This window comes from Triticum urartu, chromosome 2, assembly GCF_003073215.2.
Source record: "Triticum urartu cultivar G1812 chromosome 2, Tu2.1, whole genome shotgun sequence".
Lineage (NCBI taxonomy): Eukaryota > Viridiplantae > Streptophyta > Magnoliopsida > Poales > Poaceae > Triticum > Triticum urartu.
Window position 1 is genome coordinate 676,234,974 of NC_053023.1, and position 21,711 is coordinate 676,256,684.

Here is a 21,711-nt window from a genome sequence, read left to right on the forward strand (position 1 = left end):
ATGAACTTGAGGTTGTTTCCTCGGAAAGTGTACCGTATGCTCATTACCATTAACATGAAAAGTGACATTGCCTTTAGTGCAATCAATAACAGCCCCTGCAATATTCAAAAAGGGTCTTCCAAGAATAATAGACATACTATCGTCCTCGGGAATATCAAGAATAACAAAGTCCGTTAAAATAGTAACGTTTGCAACTACAACAGGCACATCCTCACAAATACCGACAGGTATAGCAGTTGATTTATCAGCCACTTGCAAAGATATTTCAGTAGGTGTCAACTTATTCAAATCAAGTCTACGATATAAAGAGATAGGCATAACACTAACACCGGCTCCAAGATCACATAAAGCAGTTTTAACATAGTTTCTTTTAATGGAGCATGGTATAGTTGGTACTCCTGGATCTTCAAGTTTCTTTGGCATTCCACCCTTAAAAGTATAATTAGCAAGCATGGTGGAAATTTCAGCTTCCGGTATCTTTTTTTTATTTGTAATAATATCTTTCATGTACTTAGCATAAGGATTGGTTTTGAGTATATGAGTTAATCGCATACGCAAAAAGATAGGGCTAATCATTTCAGCAAAGCGCTCAAAATCCTCATCATCCTTTTTCTTGGATGGTTTGGGAGGAAAAGGCATGGGTTTCTGAACCCATGGTTCTCTTTCTTTACCATGTTTCCTAGCAACAAAGTCTTTCTTATCATAACGTTGATTCTTTGATTGTGGGTTATCAAGATCAACAACAGGTTCAATTTCTATGTCATTATCATTACTAGGTTGAGCATCATTATGAACATTATCATTAACATTACCACTAGTTTCGGGTTCATTACCAGATTGAGTTTCAGTATCAGAAATAGAAAAATCATTTGGATTCTCAGGTGTTTCAACAATAGGATCACTAGAAGCATGCAAAGTCCTATCATTTTTCTTTTTTTCCTTTTAGAAGGACTAGGTGCATCTTATATTATTTATCTGAGAATCTTGCTCAATTCTCTTAGGGTGGCCTTCAGGATACAAAGGTTCCTGAGTCATTCTACCAGTTCTAGTAGCCACTCTAACAGCATTATCATTATCTTTACTATTCAATTCATTGAGCAAATCATTTTGAGTTTTAAGTACTTGTTCTACTTGAGTGGTAACCATAAACGCATGTTTACTAATAAGTTTAAGTTCACCTTTAACATTAGCCATATAATCACCCAAGTGTTCAAGCATATTTGAATTGTATTTCAATTGTCTACCAAAATAAGCATTAAAGTCTTCTTGCTTAGCCATAAATTTATCAAACTCATCTAAGCATGGGCTAGCAAACTTAGTAAATGGGATTTCAGCTTTATCATATCTATAGAGAGAATTTACCTTTACTACCTGTGTCCGGTTATCAAGACCATGAGTTTCTTCAATAGGTAATGGATTAAGATTATATGTTTCTTCAACAGGCGGTAAATTAAGATCATGTATTTCTTCAATAGGAGGTAAATTCTTAACATCTTCGGCTTTAATACCTTTTTCTTTCATAGATTTCTTTGCCTCTTGCATATCTTTAGGACTGAGAAATAGAATACCCCTCTTCTTTGGAGTTGGTTTAGGAATAGGCTCAGGAATTGGCTCCGGAGGTGTCCAATTATTTTCATTTGTCAACATATTATTCAATAGAATTTCAGCTTTATCTGGTGTTCTTTCCCTGAAAACAGAACCAACACAACTATCCAGGTAATCTCTAGAGGCATCGGTTAGTCCATTATAAAAGATATCAAGTATTTCATTTTTCTTAAGAGGATGATCAGGTAAAGCATTAAGTAATTGGAGAAGCCTCCCCAAGCTTGTGGGAGACCCTCTTCTTCAATTTGCACAAAATTATATATATCCCTTAAAGCAGCTTGTTTCTTATAAGCAGGGAAATATTTAGCAGAGAAGTAATAAATCATGTCCTGGGGACTACGCACACAACCAGGATTAAGAGAATTAAACCATATCTTAGCATCACCCTTTAATGAGAATGGAAATATTTTAAGGATATAAAGGTAGCGAGTTCTCTCATCTTTAGTGAACAAGGTGGCTATATCATTTAATTTAGTAAGATGTGCCACAACAGTTTTAGATTCATAACCATGAAAAGGATCAGATTCAACCAAAGTAATTATATCAGGATCAACAGAGAATTCATAATCCTTATCAGTAACAAAGATAGGTGAATTGCAAAAGCAGGGTCAGGTTTCATTCTAGCATTTAGAGATTGCTTACTTCATTTAGCTAATAACCTTTTGAGTTAATTTCTATTTTTGCAAGCTAAAATAGCTAAAAGCTTCTTGATCAAAAACATAACCCTTAGGAATAACAAGTGATTCTTCATCATCACTTTCATCAGTATCATCAGATTCAATATTTTTAATTTCTCTAGCCCTAGCAAGTTGTTCATCAAGAAAATCACTAAGTGGCATAGTAGTATCAGGCATAGAGGTAGTTTCATCATAAGTATCATGCACAGCAGAAGTGGCATCATCAATAACATGCGACATATCAGAACGAATAGCAGAAGCAGGTGTAGGTGTCGCAAGCGTACTCAAAACAGAAGGTGAATCAAGTGCAGAGCTAGATGGCAGTTCCTTACCTCCCCTCGTAGTTGAGGGATAGATCTTGGTTTTTGGATCTCTCAAGTTCTTCATAATGATAAGCAGATATATCTATCCCAAGTGACTCAAAGAATAGAGCTATGCTCCCCGGCAACGGCGCCAGAAAATAGTCTTGATAACCCGCAAGTATAGGCGATCGCAACAGTTTTCGAGGGTAAAGTATTCAACCCAAATTTATTGATTCGACACAAGGGGAGCCAAAGAATACTCTCAAGTATTAGCAGCTGAGTTGTCAATTCAACCACACCTGGAAACTTAATATCTGCAACAAAGTGTTTAGTAGCAAATTAATATGATAGTAGTGATAACGGTAGCAAAAGGTAACGGTAGCAAAAGCAATGTTTTTGGTATTTTGTAGTGATGATAGCAATAGCAACGGGAAAGTAAATAAGCGAAGAACAATATGTGGAAAGCTCATAGGCAATGGATCAGTGATGGAGAATTATGCCGGATGCGGTTCATCATGTAACAGTCATAACCTAGGGTGACACAGAACTAGCTCCAGTTCATTGATATAATGTAGGCATGTATTCCGAACATAGTCATACGTGCTTATGGAAAGGAACTTGCATGACATCTTTTCTCCTACCCTCCCGTGGCAGCGGGGTCCTTACGGAAACTAAGGGATATTAAGGCCTCCTTTTAATAGAGAACCGAAACAAAGCATTAACACATAGTGAATACATGAACTCCTCAAACTACGGTCATCACCGGTAAGTATCCCGATTATTGTCACTTTGGGGTTAACGGATCATAACACATAATAGGTGACTATAGACTTGCAAGATAGGATCAAGAACACTCATATATTGATGAAAACATAATAGGTTCAGATCTGAAATCATGGGACTCGGGCCCTAGTGACAAGCATTAAGCATAGCAAAGTCATAGCAACATCAATCTCAGAACCTAGTGGATACTAGGGATCAAACCCTAACAAAACTAACTCGATTACATGATAGATCCCATCCAACCCATCACCGTCCAGCAAGCCTACGATGGAATTACTCACGCACGGCGGTGAGCCTCATGAAATTGGTGATGGAGGATGGTTGATGATGATGATGGCGACGGATTCCCCTCTCCGGAGCCCCGAACGGACTCCGGATCAGCCCTCCCGAGAGGTTTTAGGGCTTGGCGGCGGCTCCGTATTGTAAAACGTGGTTATTTCTTCTCCTTGATTTTTTTCTCCCCGAAACTCAATATATGGAGTTGGAGTTGGAGTCAGAGAGGCAACGGGGGGGGCCACGAGGTAGGGGGCGCCCTAGGGGGGCAGGCGCGCCCCCACCCTCGTGGAGAGGTGGTGGGCCCCTGGCCTTCATCTTTTGCACGTATTTTTCATATTTTCTGAAAAGTTGCTCCGTGAAGTTTCAGGTCATTCCGAGAACGTTTGTTCCTGCACATAAATAACACCATGGTAATTTTGCTGAAAACAGCGTCAGTCCGGGTTAGTTCCATTCAAATCATGCAAGTTATAGTCCAAAACAAGGGCAAACGTGTTTGGAGAAGTAGATACGTTGGAGACGTATCAGTCACCCTGTCTGATTCCACGAGTTGGCGTAAACTCCTGCAATTTCTTACCATTGAACATGACAGAGAACTTCACTGTGGTCACAAGATTCATTACTATGTCGACCCACCTCTTTGTGAAGCCCAGCTTAAGCATTATAGCTCTCAAATATTCCCACTCGACCCTGTCATATGCCTTCATCATATCAAGTTTCAGTGCACATTATTGATGCTTCTTCGCCTTGTTTCGCTTCATAAAATGCAGGCATTCATAAGCAGTTATAATGTTGTCGGTGATCAATCTGCCTGGGACAAATGTTGACTGCTCCTCAGAAATAATGTTGGGTAGCACTAGCTTTAGGCGGTTTGATATTACCTTTGAAGCTATCTTGTACAATACATTGCACAAAATGATCGGTCGAAACTGGGATAAGAGGGTGGGATTTTTTACCTTGGGGATTAGCACTAGCACAGTCTCATTGATACTCGCAGCTGTCTCCGTACCCTCCACGGTTTTCAGAACCACATTGGTGACTTCGTCCCCACAGATCTTCCAGTGACACTGAAAAAATGTGCAGGACATCCATCCGGGCTGGGTGCTTTAAGTGGGAACATCTGGAAGAAATCATTTTTTTACCTCCATTTGAGTATATGGCGCATTAAGAGATTCATTCATCGATGGGGTAACCTTACGTGGGACTGTGTCCAAGACTTGATTCATATTTTAAACCCCCTCCGATGTGTACAGCTCCTCATAGAAGGCTGTAGTCAGAGACTCCATCTCACTTTTATCTTCAGTTATTTGCCCGTCCGGTCGCTGCAAAGCTTTGATCTGATTTTTCCTTCTCCTTCTGCTAGCTCTAAGGTGGAAGAAATACATATTTTTGTCCCCATGTGTGAGCCACTCCAATCTAGCCCTTTGTCTCCATAGCATTTCTTCTCTGTGGTACAATTCTGTTAGGTGATCAACAATCTTAATCTCCAAATGATTGGGACCTGATCTGCCTTGGGAATCACGTAACTCATGTAACTGTCTCCTCAGCCCTGCTATCTCATGGCGAACATTACCAAAGTGTGTGCGGTCCCATCTTGATAGGTCCCCCGCCAGCTCCTGCATTTTGTCCTTTAGCTCTTGCACCGAGGATACCCCAGTGGATGTCCAGGCGGTCTCCACCACAGCCGGCAACGTTGGGTCTCTTTCCCAGCCAATTTCATATTTAAATGATCTCGGCCCACTGTTGCATGCATGCAAATCGCTATAACGTACCAAGATGGGTACGTGATCGGAGGTAGGTGCTATTTTATGCTCCAACGTAGCTCCAGGGAATGCAATAGACCAAGCCGGGTTTGCAATGCCCCTGTCTAATCTGACTCTAGTAAAAGTTCCTCCAGTAACCTTCTTCCCAAAAGTCCAGCCGTTCCTAGAATATCCCATATCTGAGAGGCCGCATGTATCCAAAGCATCACGGAACAAATCCATCTGAGCCTGACTCCTGTTGCCGACGCCGTCATGTTCGTGCGCATGAAGGACCTCATTGAAATCCCCCACGACTAACCATGGCAAGTCACTCGTTCTGACGATACCCCTCAGCATATCCGAGGTTTTGTATCATTCGTTTACTTGCGCCTCCCCGTACACAAAAGTAACTCTTGTCCTAATATCAACCATTGCATCAACAATAGCATCGATGTGGTAATCAGAATAACCGACAACTTCAAGCTTTATTTCATCATTCCAAGAGATACCTAAGCCTCCACTCCTTCCATGACTACTAACAGCAAAACTTCTATTGAAACATAAAATGCCTGCTAGATTCTCTACTCGAGAGCCCTCTATTTGAGTTTCAACAATACATGCGATAGAGGGGGCAAGTTGCCTCGTGAGATCACGAAGCTCGCAAACTGTCGCGGGTTTGCCAGCCCCGCGGCAGTTCCAGCATAGAAGACTCATTGCGCTCGGCGCGACTCCTCTAGAGAGCCCGCAAAACGCGCATCAGAAGGGTTGTTGCTAGTTTTAGCCTTCAGGATTCCTTGCTCAAACATCATCACAGTGTCTTTCGTCCTCTTTGGTTCTTGCTTGGAGGTTGGACTCTGAGGTACCGCCGCTGGGGTAAGGCCAGAGGCGCTTGACCCGAGCTGTTTTTTGTTGCATAGTCTGGCACCACATGCGCCCCCAGGTTGACTTGTGCCGCTCCACGCTTCCTGTTGCCTTCAGCCCCTATCATGCCTATGTCATCTTTAAGACTGGGGTCATCCCGTTCCATCCACTCCGTGCTATCATGCTGACTTGCACCCCGCTGGTTTGCCCCATGACCTGCTCCACGGCCAGCTCTGCCTCTGCCTCTGCCACCACCTGGCGAACTCCCGGCTCCAGGGCCATGACCTGGACCCTTAAACCAATCAGCACGAAGATTTTTGAAAACTAGTGTCGATGGAGGATGAATTCCATTGCCACATTCTTTGTACAGGTGACCTAACATACCACAGACGGCGCACCAGTCGGGCAATCTCTCATACTTCACCCTGAAGATCTCCCTTTTCTTCTTAATCACCAACGAAACAGCGTTCCTGAGAGGCTTTGTGACATCCATCTTTACACGCACCCTGAAAAAGTTACCCTCAAAGTCCTGAGACTTGGGTTCAGCATAGATGAAGTCTCCGACAGTTGCAGCAAGGGATTTGATCAGGACAAAAAACAGTTCCGGGAGGTCATGAATTTGAATCCACATCTCAATTTTGTTCAAACTAATTGACGATGGTCTGGTGATTCCGTCATATGGCTCAATAATGACCTCCTTGCCCTTGAAGGTCCATGGCCCATCTTCCATTACTCGCCCCCAATCACCGATGCAAGAGAATTGCAGGGTGTATAGGTTATCCTCCAATGGACGGAATTAACTTCTTGCACTAGATCCCATGCAACCCTCATGTTGCGGAAGAACCAATACTGACTATATTGCCTGTCGATGTGCACACGAGCAATTGCCATCCAGCGAGCAGCTTCCTCCGGTATGTCACCATCCTCCACAACTATGTCCACCAGATCATCCTCTTTCAATCCCAACTCCTTCATCATTGCTTCCATGTCGCTCATCGCCGATTCAGACGCCGACATTGAGCCCTCCATCATATCTCTTGCCCGAGAAATAACAGATTCCCCGGGCGGGATGTTCCCTAGGACGGCCTCCAGTCAACCACGATGCCAGCCACCCGAGGGCGTCGGCGATCTGTGGTAGGGAAGCGGAGGGGATCGTGATCTCCACGTCAAGCGAGCGCCGCCAGGAGGAGGAAAAACCCTAGCTAGAGGGGAAGACACGGCCGAGTAGGATTCCCAGACGTACTAGTGTGCGTTTGCTATATTGGAGGCTGCTATACCCTGCATGTAGCACCCATTAATCGCATCGGCCTGCAATCAATACGGCCTTTGGAAAAATAAGTACAGTTTATTCCAGATTTTGATATATACAAATAATTATAACAATCGTGTATTACAGAAATATTTGCCCTATAAAAAAGAAGTATCTATGTAAGTAAAGAAAGTGTTTATATTTTTTTTTAAATATGTTCATGTATGTGTATTATAAAATATGTCCTTGAATTAGAAAATGAATTTGTTTTATAATTATTTATTTAATATAAAAACGTGTTTACATATGTTCAAAAGGTGTCCATGTAATCTTTAATGTTAGTGCAACTTTAAAAGGAGTTCATGTACTCAGTAAAATGTTATTGTAATTTTAAAACGTGTTTATGTATTTCAAAAAGTGTTATTGCAATTTAAAAAGTTTAATGTTTTTAAATGCTTGTGTAATTTATTTAAATTTTTCACATGGTATTCAAAATTGATGATATAAAATTATAAAGTATTCTTATTTTTAGAAAATCAAGTATTTTAAAAAATGTTTTCGCACATTTAGGAAACATGCCTAAAATTATAATTAATGTTCATCTAGTTGTTTAAATTGTTCGTGTAATTTCAAAATGTGCTTATGACTTTTATAAAAAACTTATGTAATTTTAAAAGTGTTAACACATTTACTACAAGTGTTATAGACTTTTCAAAAGTTAATATGAAAACATGAAATAGAAAATTAAAATACATAAAAAATAAACAGAGAAAAGGAAGATCACATAAACCCGGGGAAATCGGACATAAGGTGAAAAAACTAGACGCTAGTGGATCTTGGCCCATGCTTTAGCGCTTCCACATTGCATGATCGCATGATCGTGTGCAGTAGTTTCCCGCGTGCATTTTTAGTAGGGGACAAAGATATCTACAACACAGTTACATGAGATAATTTACAAATCATGTCATATATGATTGAATTTATTTTATAGTATATATGCACTACAATAGTGATGTTTTCTTATGAGCTGAACCAAGGCTCATTCTGACCCCAACAAATGCTCTATCCCGCTAAAAAAACAAATGCACTGTCACAGTTGGAATTACAATGATTTCCCCCTTTTTTCTCGTTACTCGGTTGGATTAGTGTTTGGGCGATTGTTATACGCCACCTATTGCACATGATAGCCCATCGATTGTCCACATTAGGCATATTAGTGGGCATGCGCAGCTCAAACAACTTATGGAACGGTTTTGATCGCGAGCTACGCGGGGATTTCCCTCTTGGTTTTCTTTCAAACTTTGTATGTTTACTTTATTTTCCCCTTTTGATCTTTTAATTTCTATCACCTTAATTGTACTTTTGTTTTATTTTTTTCTATTTCTCGTACAAATGTTATACAAATTATATAAATCTTTATCAAGTAATACACATATATTCTACTCTGCTTTATTATTTTTTTCTGGATTTCTATTCTATTCTATATTCTACTTTTAAATTTTTAGTTTCCATTTCCTTGTTTTTTGTTTTCTGTTTTCTTTGTTTAGTTTTTTCATTTTCCTAATTTATTTGGTTCTGTTTCATTCTACTTTTAAAAAGTAAATACATATAATTCTTAGAAATACATGAATATATTTTTAAACGCGTGACCACTTTTTTGAAACTACTTGAACATTATTTTTAAAAGATGTAGACACAATTAAAACTTATACGATTCTTTAAAGTAGTTGGATCTTTTCAAATGACATGAAATTTATAAAAGACATTTTTAAAACCATGAGAACAATTTTTAGAATACATGAACATTATTTATATTTACAAAAATACTTTCTGAATTTGTTTTGTTTTTTAAAGGAATGCATGAACACCATTTAAAATCAAACTAGCATTTTAAAAATACATGAAAATAAATTAAAATTGCATTTTCAAATATATAAGATGTATTTTTTTCTTTTATGTTTGCATTGGATAAGAGTGGGGGAGATTCTTTATTCATTTTTACAGGTGAGTCCCACATGTAAGCGGTATATCTAAAGTAACCCTTCTATGAGCTACGCATGGGCATTCTGGACAAAGAAAATGATCAAAGGGGTTTTTTGGATCCTGAGTGGCGGGAAGCAAGTGCATCATTGTAAAGATCTCAAATGTTTATTCCTAAGTCTAACATAGTGGTAAAAGTAGTAAAATTATACTGTGGGCATCCCACAAGCCAAAATAATAAAAAATCTCAATTTTGTATTCCTTAGTCTAACATAGCCATAAAAGTAATAAAATTATATTACTTGTGGGCATCCTGAAAGCTTGTGGACTGGCCTTAAGTTTTTGAGCTTGTGCTCAAGTTCTACATTATGTGTAGTTGTTCGTAAGGGCCCGATATTCAATTCGGCGCTCGGGCTCATCTGCACCAGGCGAAGAGTAAAATAAAAATTTATAGTAGAAAAAAATTATGCAAGATGATTTAGTGCGCCAGTGCGTTCAAAGTTTCATGGCTAAATGACATCCGAGGAGCTAGTCGCAAAAAAGAGAAAATGACCTCCGAAGAGTGCTCTTTTCAAAAGTTTCTCACATGCCAAAATTTATCTTTTTTCTAAGAGCTACTGAAATTTCCAAACTCCATGAAATTCGGAAGGGAGTTCACGCACATGAGCATCTCGCAATTTTTTACTATTTTGAAGGATTTTACTGTTCACCCATGACCGTGAGTGCAGATGCACCCGAGAGCTAAAACGCCACTTCCGTAAGGGCAATCCTTTTGTTTGTGGATAATTTATAGCCGCATTGCAGATGCCTTAAGCGAGAGGAGGAAGTTGTCTCAACTCTCAACAACATTCTACTTTGTTATGGGCCGAATAGGATGCAACTAACTAAAAGTTAACCCTTGAGATGCTCCCGCTGGCACTGGCGGAGCTTGAGCATAATCCAAGAAGTGGTAGCCATCGCCACATGTCACGTGTTGGACACTCTCTTTGGACTTTTACTTTTTATTTTTCCATACGCATTTTTTGGTTTTAGATACTTTTCTTTGTTCTTACCTGATTTTCCCTAGGTTTTGAAGGGTGGGGGTTTGATTTTTATTTTTTGCTAGGAAGCAGTCTTTTCCGCAAGAGGTGCTTACGCGCCCTCTGTTGTGCTCCTCCACGAGAAGCGTGTGCTTCTCCAAATGGGAAAAGCAAAACTGTCTTCATCGTAAAGAAGGAAACACATAGTTGTGCTTCCGTGAGAAGCATACCCTTACTTTCGTGAAAGGCACAGTGTGTGTTTCCTTGAATAAAGTGAAAAACACAATATGTGCTTTCAAAAAAGTAAAAATTACAACCGTTCTTCCGGGCTTCAGTTTTTTTCATACTCTTTTTTTATTGCCGGCTTTTCGGTTTTCCTTTTTTGGATTTTGTTTTCGCTTTTTGTTTCCTTTTTTATTTCCTTTTTTTTGTTTTTTTCGTCGAAACTCATTAACTCGGGATCCAGTTTAGAAGATCTCAATGCGAGAAATTCAAAGACGAAAACGGTTCGGTATTTGGACGCACAATTGGGGATAAAATATTTTGAAAGAATAAATCTAGAAAAAGATAGAACTCACATGTTGTGCGCCACTTGTCAACACATGAGAATATAGTGAATGGTCTTTGCAATGGGTTACCTTGAACTAGTGATTGCCCATTATATATTTAAACCATAGGCACAAGTATGGACGAACATAATAAGTGGCCCAACTCTAAATACGCTGCAGCAGTTGTTTGGTTAGCAAGATTTGAAAAACATACAGAAGTTGGAATCCTACAGGAATGAAGTACACAAATATCAACAAGTTGTTTGTTTGTACCATAAGAGCAACTCCAATGGGGCAATCCATTTCGTCCGTCTGCGTTCGTTTGGGTCGGCGCGGGCAAAAATGGTGGCCCAACGCGCCGTCCCAAACTCAAATTTCATCCGCTTTGCGTCCGCGCCGACGCATTTGCGGCCAAAATTTGCGCCCCAAATGCGTCGTCGCGGACGCGGAACGGACGCCACGCGCGCATTCTCGGTGTCTGCCGCGGCCCCATCTGACGGCCGTCCAACCGCCCGCGGTCAACCTGGTCAGCTTAATTTATGACCTCGGGCCCACGCGTCAGCGACGGCGGTCGTCCTTTTTTAAGCCGACCGTGCGGCGGGGTCGTCCTCATCCAAATCGACGTCCACATCTAGCAAACTCTGCCCCCCGTCGCCGGCAAACCCTAGCCACCACCACCACAGTGAGATGGGGCTCTTCTCCGACGCCAGCAGCAGCAAGGCCAAGGGCAAGGCTCCCGCCATCCCTTTTCCCTCGGAGTTCCTTCCGCCTCCGCCGGCGTTGGCTCACCGGCAGAGACAACGTGTGAACGTGCCAGTGCACCAGGCGTAGTGGCACTGGCAGCACCGCGTGTCTCTTCCTACCCCGATGCCACCCTGCCGCACGACTGGCATCTAGATCCGGAAAGGATCCCAGTGCCGGCGGCGCCACGGTCGGCTAGGGCGCATGCGAAGGAGGTGCGGCGCCGGCGGGCGCTGCAGACGCCGGAGCAGCGCCGCGACCCCGCCTACGCAACCGACTCGCCCAACTGGGCAAGGTGGTTCGCCTTCGAGTACGAGGAGGCGAGGCGACGCGGCGTGCGCCAGGTCGACCGCAGCGTGCCGTCGCCGTCGCTCGTCGTCCGCGAGGAGGACCAGGCAGCGGAGGACGCCTACTAGGCGGCCCTTGCGGCGGTCTATCGGGAGAGCGAGGAGGACGAGCGGCGCAGGATGGAGGCGGTGGAGGAAGAGGAGGCTCGGTACGAGGCGGCCATTGCGTAGGTCATTGCCCTCTCCGCGGCAGGCGACTGCGCGCTGCCGCCGATGGCCCCGTCGTCCCCTCTCCGTCGCCGCGTCAAGGCCGAGCCGCAGCCGCAGCCGGAGCCGTCCCCCATCAAGCGCTACTCCTTGATGGGAGTAGTGCGCGAGTGGGTCTCCGCGCCACCGATTTGGATGGAGGCGACGCCGGCGTAGGAGGCGGTGTACCTCGAGATGTGGCGCCAGCGACGGCTGGCCGAGGAGCGTCGTCGCGGCGAGTACAAGGAGATGCTTGAGCGCGACCTCGAGGAGGAGGCGCGCCAGGCCGTGGCTGCACAAGCGGCCGCACAGCTGCCCGCGACTGACATTGCCGCCGCCTGGAACACGGCGTTCCCCTGGACCGGCCCTGCGTCGACGCTCATCGACCTCACCGACCCCGAGGACGACGATGACAACGCCTAGGGCAGCGCACCGCCTCGTAGTTTAGTTTGTTTTTAGTTTTATTTAATGCTAATGTGGACGCGTGGACTCTCGCCGGCCTTCTTGGCTGGCTTTAATGTTTAATTAAGTTGTTTTTTATTTTAAATATGCATGCACTATTTTCTTTTTGTCGACGCCGTCAAAATGGGACGAGCGAGCTTTGGACGCATACGTCAATCCAAACACAAAAGCGGACGTCTATGTTCGTTTGACCGATCCAAACGAACGAAAAGCGAACAAAATTGCCGTCCCTTTGAGTCAGCCCCTTGGAGTTGCTCTAAGAAAAATAAGGAATTTTGTAAAGAGATCAAATTCATATCATGGGTATCATAGGATGACGATCAATGCAGAGTTTGAAACATTTGTTCCTTTGAATCAAATACTAGATTCTATTGGAAAATATCTACAGATTTGCATACCACATGTAATTTATATAAAATTCATTTGAAAAAGAGCCCTCGTCTGCGGTACATCTGGACTCACATTTCAGTAGATTTCTTCCTCTAATTGTAAGTACAATCCAACTACGGAAGACATGCGTTTTATCTTAAGAACAGTACAAGTAGGCTCCGCAAATCGATCAAGTGTAGTTGTTGGCGATGTCGGCGAGGTGGCCCGCAAGTTCCTCCGGCGCGGAGAGCATGGCCATGTGGTCGGCGTCAGCCATCTCCCTCACCTCAGCCACGGGGATGCCTGCGATCATCTGCCTCTGGTACTCCTCGACCATGGCCTGGTCCTGCTTGGCAATCACATAGACCTTGGTCACCGCGCCGTATCGGGCAGCGCTGAACGGCGGCCGTTGCTGCTGGTCGGCCACGTAGTAGGAGCTCACCCGCGCGAGGCTCTGGCACAGCGTGTAGTCCTCTTCGGAGGTCAGCTGGTAGAGCTTCCGGCGCACGAAGTCGGGCCCGAGGAACACCGACGGCGGGACGTGCTCCTCGTCGACCACGCTGTCCATCCAGTCGGACACGGGGACCTGCTCGATGACGCGGGTGCGCGGGCCGGCGCAGTCCGGCATGAAGGCGGTGAGGAACACGGCGGCGGCGACCTTGTCGGGGAACTCCTCGGCGGCGAGCGCGACGCTCATGCCGCCGAAGCTGTGGCCCACGAGCACCGCTCGCTCGCCGTCCGGGAGGGCCCGGAGCGCGTCGAGCAGGGGGCGCGTGTAGTCCTCGAAGGTTGGCGCGTCGCTCAGCCGGCGCGCGTCGGCGCCGCAGGCCGCGAGGTCCGGCGCGTCGACGCGGTGCCCCGCGGCGCGGAGGAGGGTGGCGACCTTGTACCAGCACCACCCGCCGTGGCCCGTGCCGTGCACCAGGATGAGGCGGGTCGACGTCGCCACGGCGGCCGCTGGCGCAGAGGAGGAGGATGACGACATGTGTGCGCCGAGCAGCTAGCAGCTTCGTTTCTTGGCTGCTTGATGGTACGCCTCTGGCTTTATTTATGCATGCGGCCATGCGGGCATCTTCTTCAGGAAAAGTGGGCAGATGGGGTATTGTCATGGCTGATGCAACGTATGCTGGCGTGGGTCAACACGCTGCTTCCTTTCTGCATTGTCATGGCAGCCTGGCTGCGGAGAAGATGAGGTTCAGCCGAAGTTCGTGCCAGTTGCCATCATCGCCATGAATGCGACGGTTTAGAGCTCGCAAAGGGACGACGACTCGCAGCTTTGATTTCTGCAAGGAGCCAGCGGCTGTACGCTTAAGTTAGCGTTGAGAGCAGGGAAGTGCACTGTTAGATAATAAAGAGAAATAAACGAGACAAAGAGACACGGATTTTTATGTAAAAATCCTTGCGGGAGAAAACCACGGACGCACGAAGGCGCAATTATTATCATGGAGGAGTATTACAAGCACGAGACGGCAGACCGTCTGAGGTGCGACTACATAGGATATATAAGAGGGCAATACATGAGATTCCTTGGAGGACAAGTAAACGAGTTGTACTCGTACGCGTCGACGTCAACGCAAAGGCCCATACCAGTTGTACTACGTCTAGTCCAACACGGTATAATTTGGATCACAATTTAACAATCTCCACCTTGATCCAAATTTCCTCCAGTAGTCAAAGAAAATGAATAACTCCATCCAAATCAGCATAAACACCTTGTGCGTCAAAGTCCATAGGACTAGTGAGAAATACCAACTAAGCCTGAGCAAAGCTCAAACTTATTGGTCGAAACTGGCTTTGTCATCATATCAGCAGGATTATCATGAGTACTTATCTTGCATACCTTCAAATCACCTTCAGCAACAACATCTCGAATATAGTGATATCTGACATCAATGTGCTTTGTTCTCTCATGATACATTGGATTCTTTGTAAGATATATAGCACTTTGACTGTCACTAAATACGGTAGGGCAAGATGAGTCTCCACAAAGCTCAGTGTACAAACCTCTCAACCAGATAGCTTCTTTGCATGCCTCAGAAATAGCCATATACTCGGCATCAGTAGTGGAACAAGCCACAATAGACTGCAAAGTTGCTATCCAACTCACAGCACAACCACCAATGGTGAAAACATAACTTGTAAGTGATCTTCTCTTATCCAAATCACCAGCAAAATCAGAATCAACAAAACCAACAAGTCCATCTCCAGTTTTCCCAAACTGTAAATAAGCATTAGAAGTACCTCGCAGGTATCTGAAAATCCACTGAACTGCTCTCCAATGCTCTTTTCCAGGATTAGCCATGTATGTACTGACAACACTCAATGCATATGATAAATCCGGACGAGAACAAACCATGGCATACATAAGTGAACCAACTGCACTCGAATAGGGAACTCTAGACATGTACTCAATATCTGCATCTGACTTAGGACATAAAGCTGATGATAATTTAAAGTGTGCAGCTAACGGAGTACTTACTGGCTTGGCATTATGCATATTAAAACGACGAAGAACTTTATCAATATATCCCTTCTGACTTAGATACACTTTTCCAGACGGTCTATCTCTGGATATTTCCATGCCAAGTATTTTCTTTGCTGCACTCAAATCCTTCATCTCAAATTCATTACTCAATTGCTTCTTTAGTTCATTAATCTCTGACATACTCTTTGCAGCAATTAGCATATCATCAACATAAAGGAGCAAATAAATAGTTGAACCTTTGACAGTTTTCAAATAAAGACAACTATCATAGTTAGACCTTTTGAAACCTTGAGAGAGCATAAAGGTGTCAAATCTCTTGTACCACTGTCTAGGGGATTGCTTCAATCCATAAAGAGATTTCTTTAACTTACAGACAAGCTTTTCTTTTCCAGGAATAACAAAACCTTTAGGTTGTTCCATATAAATATCCTCTTCTAATTCTCCATGTAAAAATGCAGTTTTAACATCCAATTGTTCAAGCTCAAGATTATGCATGGCAACAATACTGAGTAAAGTGTGAATAGAGCTATGCTTCACAACAGGAGAAAAGACTTCGTTATAGTCAATACCTGGAATCTGACTGTAACCTTTAGCAACTAACCTTGCTTTATATCTTGTCTCATCATTAAGAGAAACACCTTCTTTCCTCTTGAAAACCCACTTGCAACGAATAGGTTTCTTCTCTCTAGGCAATTTTACTAAATCCCAAGTGCCATTCTTTTCAAGTGATTCCATCTCATCATGCATAGCGGTCATCCACTTATTACTATCACCAGAAATAATAGCCTCGGAATATGAAGAAGGCTAGAATTACCTTCAATTTCTTCTGCAACAGATAAAGCAAAAGAAACAATATTGCACTCTTCAATTAACCTATCTGGTTTATTAATACCCCGTCTAACTCTGTCACGTGCAAGATTCCAACTGGGCGGAACAATAGGCTGATTTGGAGTCGGAGTGACATGATCATCATTAACGACGGGTTCATCATGTGCATCAACAATTTCATTACTAGATGTATCACCTGAGTTAATAACATGCTCCACCTGAACAGTAGGCTGCTGAATAGGAGGCTGTTGTTCACTCTCAACAGGAACATTAGTAGATGAAACATCATGTAACACAACAGATTCATTAAAGATAACATTTCTACTAATAATAATCTTCTAGGTTTCAGGATTCCACAATTTAAAACCTTTAACACCAGACTTATAACCAAAAAAGATGCACTTAACAGCCCTAGGCTCCAACTTTCCATTATTAACATGAGCATAAGCAGTGCAACCAAAAACTCTCAACTGTGAATAATCAGCAGGTGAATCAGACCATACCTCAATTGGAGTTTTCTTATTAAGAGCAATAGATGGTGAACGGTTAATGAGATAACAAGCAGTGGAAGCGGCCTCAGCCCAAAAACGCCTATGCAAACCTGCATTGGACAACATGCAATGGGCTCTGGAAATAATGGTCCTGTTCATACGCTCAGCAACACCGTTTTGTTGAGGAGTATAAGGAACGGTGTAATGTCTGACAATGCCTTCAGACTTGCAATAATTCTTAAATTGTTTAGAATAGAACTCCATACCATTATCAGTGCGAAGTATCTTTACCTTCTTTTCAGTTTATCTTTCAATCATAATCTTCCACTCCTTAAATGCTGAGAATGCTTCATATTTATGCTTCAAGAAATAAGGCCAAACTTTTCTCGAATAATCATCAATAATAGTCAGCATGTAACTAGCACCACCTAGTGACTTCTTGCGAGATGGTCCCCATAAATCAGAATGCACATAATCAAGAATACCTTCGGTTGTATGAGTCGAAGTGTTGAACTTCACCCTCTTGTGCTTGCCGAAGATACAATGCTCACAAAATTTCAATTTACCAGGTTCATATCCATCAAGAAGACCTCTCTTATTTAACTCTGCCAAACCAAGTTCACTCATATGTCCAAGACGCATATGCCAAAGGTTAGCAGCATCACAATCAGAATCTTTGAAATAACTGGAGTAGCGTTACCTGAAACGGTAGAACCTCGAAGGTAATAAAGACCATTGGTCGAACTTAAGTCACCTTTCATCACAATAAGGGAGTCTTTGGTGACCTTCAAAACACTATCTCCACCTGAATACTTGTACCCCTTTGCATCAAGGGCACTAACAGAGATAAGATTTCTCTTCATCTTCGGAATATACCGAACATCTGTCAAAGTTCTGATTATGCCATCAAACATCTTGATTCGAATAGAACCTATGCCTTCAATCTTGCATGGTGAATTATCAAAACCCAAAACAGAACCAGCAGAAGTATTGGAATCAAAAGTATTAAACCAATCTCTATGTGGACACATATGAAAAGTGCATGCAGTGTCAAGTACCCACTCATCATTGGTCTCAGCACATCCAGCGATAACGGCAAGAGCATCATAGGAACTATCATCACGAGCAACGTTAGCAGAATTTTCACCTTGTTTGTTACCTTTTCTCTTTTCCTTGTTCTGCAACTTGAAACACTCAGAGATGTCATGCCCGTCTCTCTTGCAATACCTGCAATATTTCTTGTCTCTGGATTGCGACCGGCCCCTGTAGCCGTTCTTACTTTTGCCTCTGTTTTCATTATTGGAGTTCTTTTCCTTTGTCCTGCCACGAACAGATAATCCCTCGGCTTGGGATGAACTCGAACCATCATGAGGCACCATTAATTTCATCTTCTCCTTAGAGTTCAAAGCTTCATAAACTTCATTAAGTGTGAGAGTATCACGACTGTATAATATGGTGTCTCGAAAATTGGTATAAGAACTTGGCAGTGAACAAAGTAACATTAGAGCAGTGTCTTCCTCTTCATACTTAACCTCCATTGCAACTAGATCAGATATAATCTCCTTAAATTCTGAAATATGATTCAAAACATTACCTCCCTCGGGTAACCTGTGCAGAAATAATTTTTGCTTCAGATGCATCTTGCTGGTGAGGTCTTTAGTCATGCAAATCCCTTCCAGCTTTAACCATAGAGCGGCGGCAGTTTTCTCGCTTAAAACTTCCTGCAAAATATTATTATGCAAATGGAGTTGAATTTGTGACAAAGCCTTACAATCAATTCTTTTCTCCTCAGCAGTCCAGTCCTCAATTCGGTTCTTCCCAAAACTATTCAGTGCTACATCATAGTCGGCCTGTGCCAACAACGCCCGCATCTTGACTTGTCATAGGGTAAACCTTGTGTCACAGTCCAGCAGCGGAAGATCATACTTCATAAATGCCATGAGTCGATAAACTGTGCACAAAGTAGTACAAACCGGTAGAGAAAATTCTTGATAGAATTAAAGTTGCAGGACAAAGAACCAGAGAGATAGCACCTGGTAGTCTCAAGTGGACGTAGCAGTCGACGAAGAAAAGGAAATAAATCTGAGCAGTACTAGTGGTACTAGCGATCAGATATGCCTCACGTGAGGTAGTAATACCAAATCCAAATAGTGCTCCTGTACTTGTCTTTACGTGAGTAGTACTAGTTCCTTGTGCGATGACCTGGAGCGCGAAGAAGTAGTACTTGTAGATGTGATGCCGCTGTAGCTCCGTGCGCCGATCGAGATGAAGCAGCACGCACTGATTGGACCACCTACCGGACTCGGTGACGTGCAGGTGCAGTAGAAATCGATCCGACTTCGTATCGGCGGATCGCCTGGTCGTGTGCGCCGGCGACATGGACGTGCAACCTAATTCCGATCTCAAATCTCGTATCTGTAACCTCAGCTCTGTATATCACTTGTTAGATAATAACGAGAAATAAACGAAACAAAGAGACACGGATTTTTACATGGAAACCCTTGCGGGAGAAAATCACGGACGCACCAAGGCGCAATCACTATGATGAAGGAGTATTACAAGTATGAGACGACGGACCGTCTGAGGTGCGACTACATGGGGTATATAAGAGGGCAATACACGAGAGTCCTTGGAGGACAAATAAACGAGTTGTACTCGTACGCGTCGGTACCAACGCAAAGGCGCACATCGGTTGTACTACGTTTAGTCCAACACGGTATAGTTTGGATCACAGTTTAACATGCACAGTAGATGCAGGTAATGTTTCCACAGATATGATCGAATCTACAGAATTTTGACTCCGACAAATATTTTGGAACGGAGCGAATACTATTCAAAGTTTTCTTTTATGAAAAATCACAAGGAATAGAACTTCTCTAATGCTTTACATTGGTGTATTCCTGTGTGTCCGCCGGAACAGAGGGAGGGTCAGGCTCCAGTCATCCAGATCCTATTAATGGGGTTCAACCACTTTGAAAAAGGAGATGCTTTACATTGTAAGTTTCTTTGTGGTTGTTGGTGTTTTTTCTTGATGTGTTTGCATGACAGGTGTCTGCTTGTGGACATTCAGCTGTTCGAAAATGCACGTCATTCGTGTGCCAAGTTAATCAGCTAGGGAAAGTAATAGCAATTCACTTGATCGAATCTATTTATATATAAAAAGTACTTTATGGGGTAACCAGAAATTAGAGAAATAAGCTAGAAAATCCCATAATAATCAGTAACATCTGACCTTTAATTGTGTAGATTAGAAAATCATGACCATTTGATCCACTTTAAACCTAAAAAAACAATACCATCTCCTCTCAAAATTACCCACCACTGCCATTACGTAAAATAAACATGTCCACAAATATATTGTATTATCTTCTCTACCATGATACTGTCAAAAAAAAAAATCTCTCCCACGATAGATCTATCTCATGCATATATACGCTTATTCTCTCAAAAAAAAAACATCTCTCCCACGCTAGACTCATGCATATATGCTTATTCTCTCCCAAAACGATAGATCTCACGCATATTCTCTCCCAAAAGCTCCCAAAAGCTTTTTGTGCAATTGGCGTCAGCCCTAAATCATCCATTGCTCGGCATGCATGCCCGTACATCTCTCCTGTACGAGACATGCTGCACCAACGCTGACAGTTCCCCAAATTCAACTTATCATCGGCAGCTCCCAGCAGATCAGAACGATCGGATCCAGTCCTGCATGCTAATTGGTGCCGTGAGCCAAGATGGAGACTTTTGTATATACACAACCCAGTGATAGAAATTGGTACTACGCTAGCTTAAAGACTTCATGCCCACGTACACAACTAGAAATTGGTATGTATGCATCTTTGGTTCCTTTTAAATTCGTTATGTATTCCCCATATATATGTGTGTGTTTGATTCATCTTCTTTTTTCGTATGTGTTGACTGCTGGGCACCACACATGAGACCTGAGAAGAAAAGAGGGATATATTATCACAGTTGCAGTGTATCAATTGATCATGGCACCGGTATATACTAATTTTCAGCTATTTTAGACGAGCAACAGCATCAGAATGCTTCAAGCCCCATCTGCGGTGCTAGGAAAGTGCATAACGATCTTTCAAGCCAGCAATAAGGAGTGAAGTAATTTTTGGTACCACAATATTATGTTCGTCCGTTTAGGTTGACATAGACATAATCGTCTGTTAGTCGACTCAATCAATAGCTGATTAACGAAAGCTGATTGATTTTTTTTACAGCAATTCGTTTATATTTGTGTTGCAGCGCTTCTGCAGCCTGATCAAAACCCGGTCGATTTGAGGTGCATCGTGCCGCCCTAACCCCACCAAAATCTAATGGTACTCATAATGCTCAAAACTGATGAGGTTGTGATGCAAGTTCATGGTGGATCGATGGCCAGCCTGCAGAGGGAACCGCAGTACACACACATACGTGTATGGTGGTTGCATCCCTGTGTGCCTGAATTTTTCATTGGCAATAGCTAGCTCAAATGAGATGGCATTTTAAAAAGTCCATGCTAAAATGATAGAAAATAGGGTTGTCAATGACCGTAATAGTTTGGAGAAGCATGATACGCTCATCCATAGATGAGTGATAAGCATCATGCAAAAGTCTGAACTTACTTATTTACAATGAACGTAATACTACTAGGTTCTCGAAGCACGCATCTTTTGATTTTTACATCTTTATGTGCACACTTGACTACCATGAAGGATGAGTGCTGGTAGGTGAAGGCTGGACACGTACATGTCAGCTTTGCGTATTACACC

The 21,711-nt window shown here is 43.0% G+C and overlaps 1 protein-coding gene across 1 annotated transcript; it reads right to left on the reverse strand.

The window, feature by feature from the left end:
• Positions 1-13,179: 13,179 nt before the first annotated feature.
• Positions 13,180-14,188, reverse strand: LOC125534034 (salicylic acid-binding protein 2-like). The gene has a single exon (XM_048697342.1). The coding sequence runs from the start codon at positions 14,127-14,129 to the stop codon at positions 13,335-13,337; it is 795 nt and encodes a 264-aa protein (XP_048553299.1). The 5' UTR covers positions 14,130-14,188; the 3' UTR covers positions 13,180-13,334.
• Positions 14,189-21,711: the final 7,523 nt, after the last annotated feature.

Coding starts and splice junctions, on each gene's coding strand:
- LOC125534034 (XM_048697342.1), bottom strand. CDS start 14,129: ATGTCGTCATCCTCCTCCTCTGCGCCAGCGGCCGCCGTGGCGACGTCG.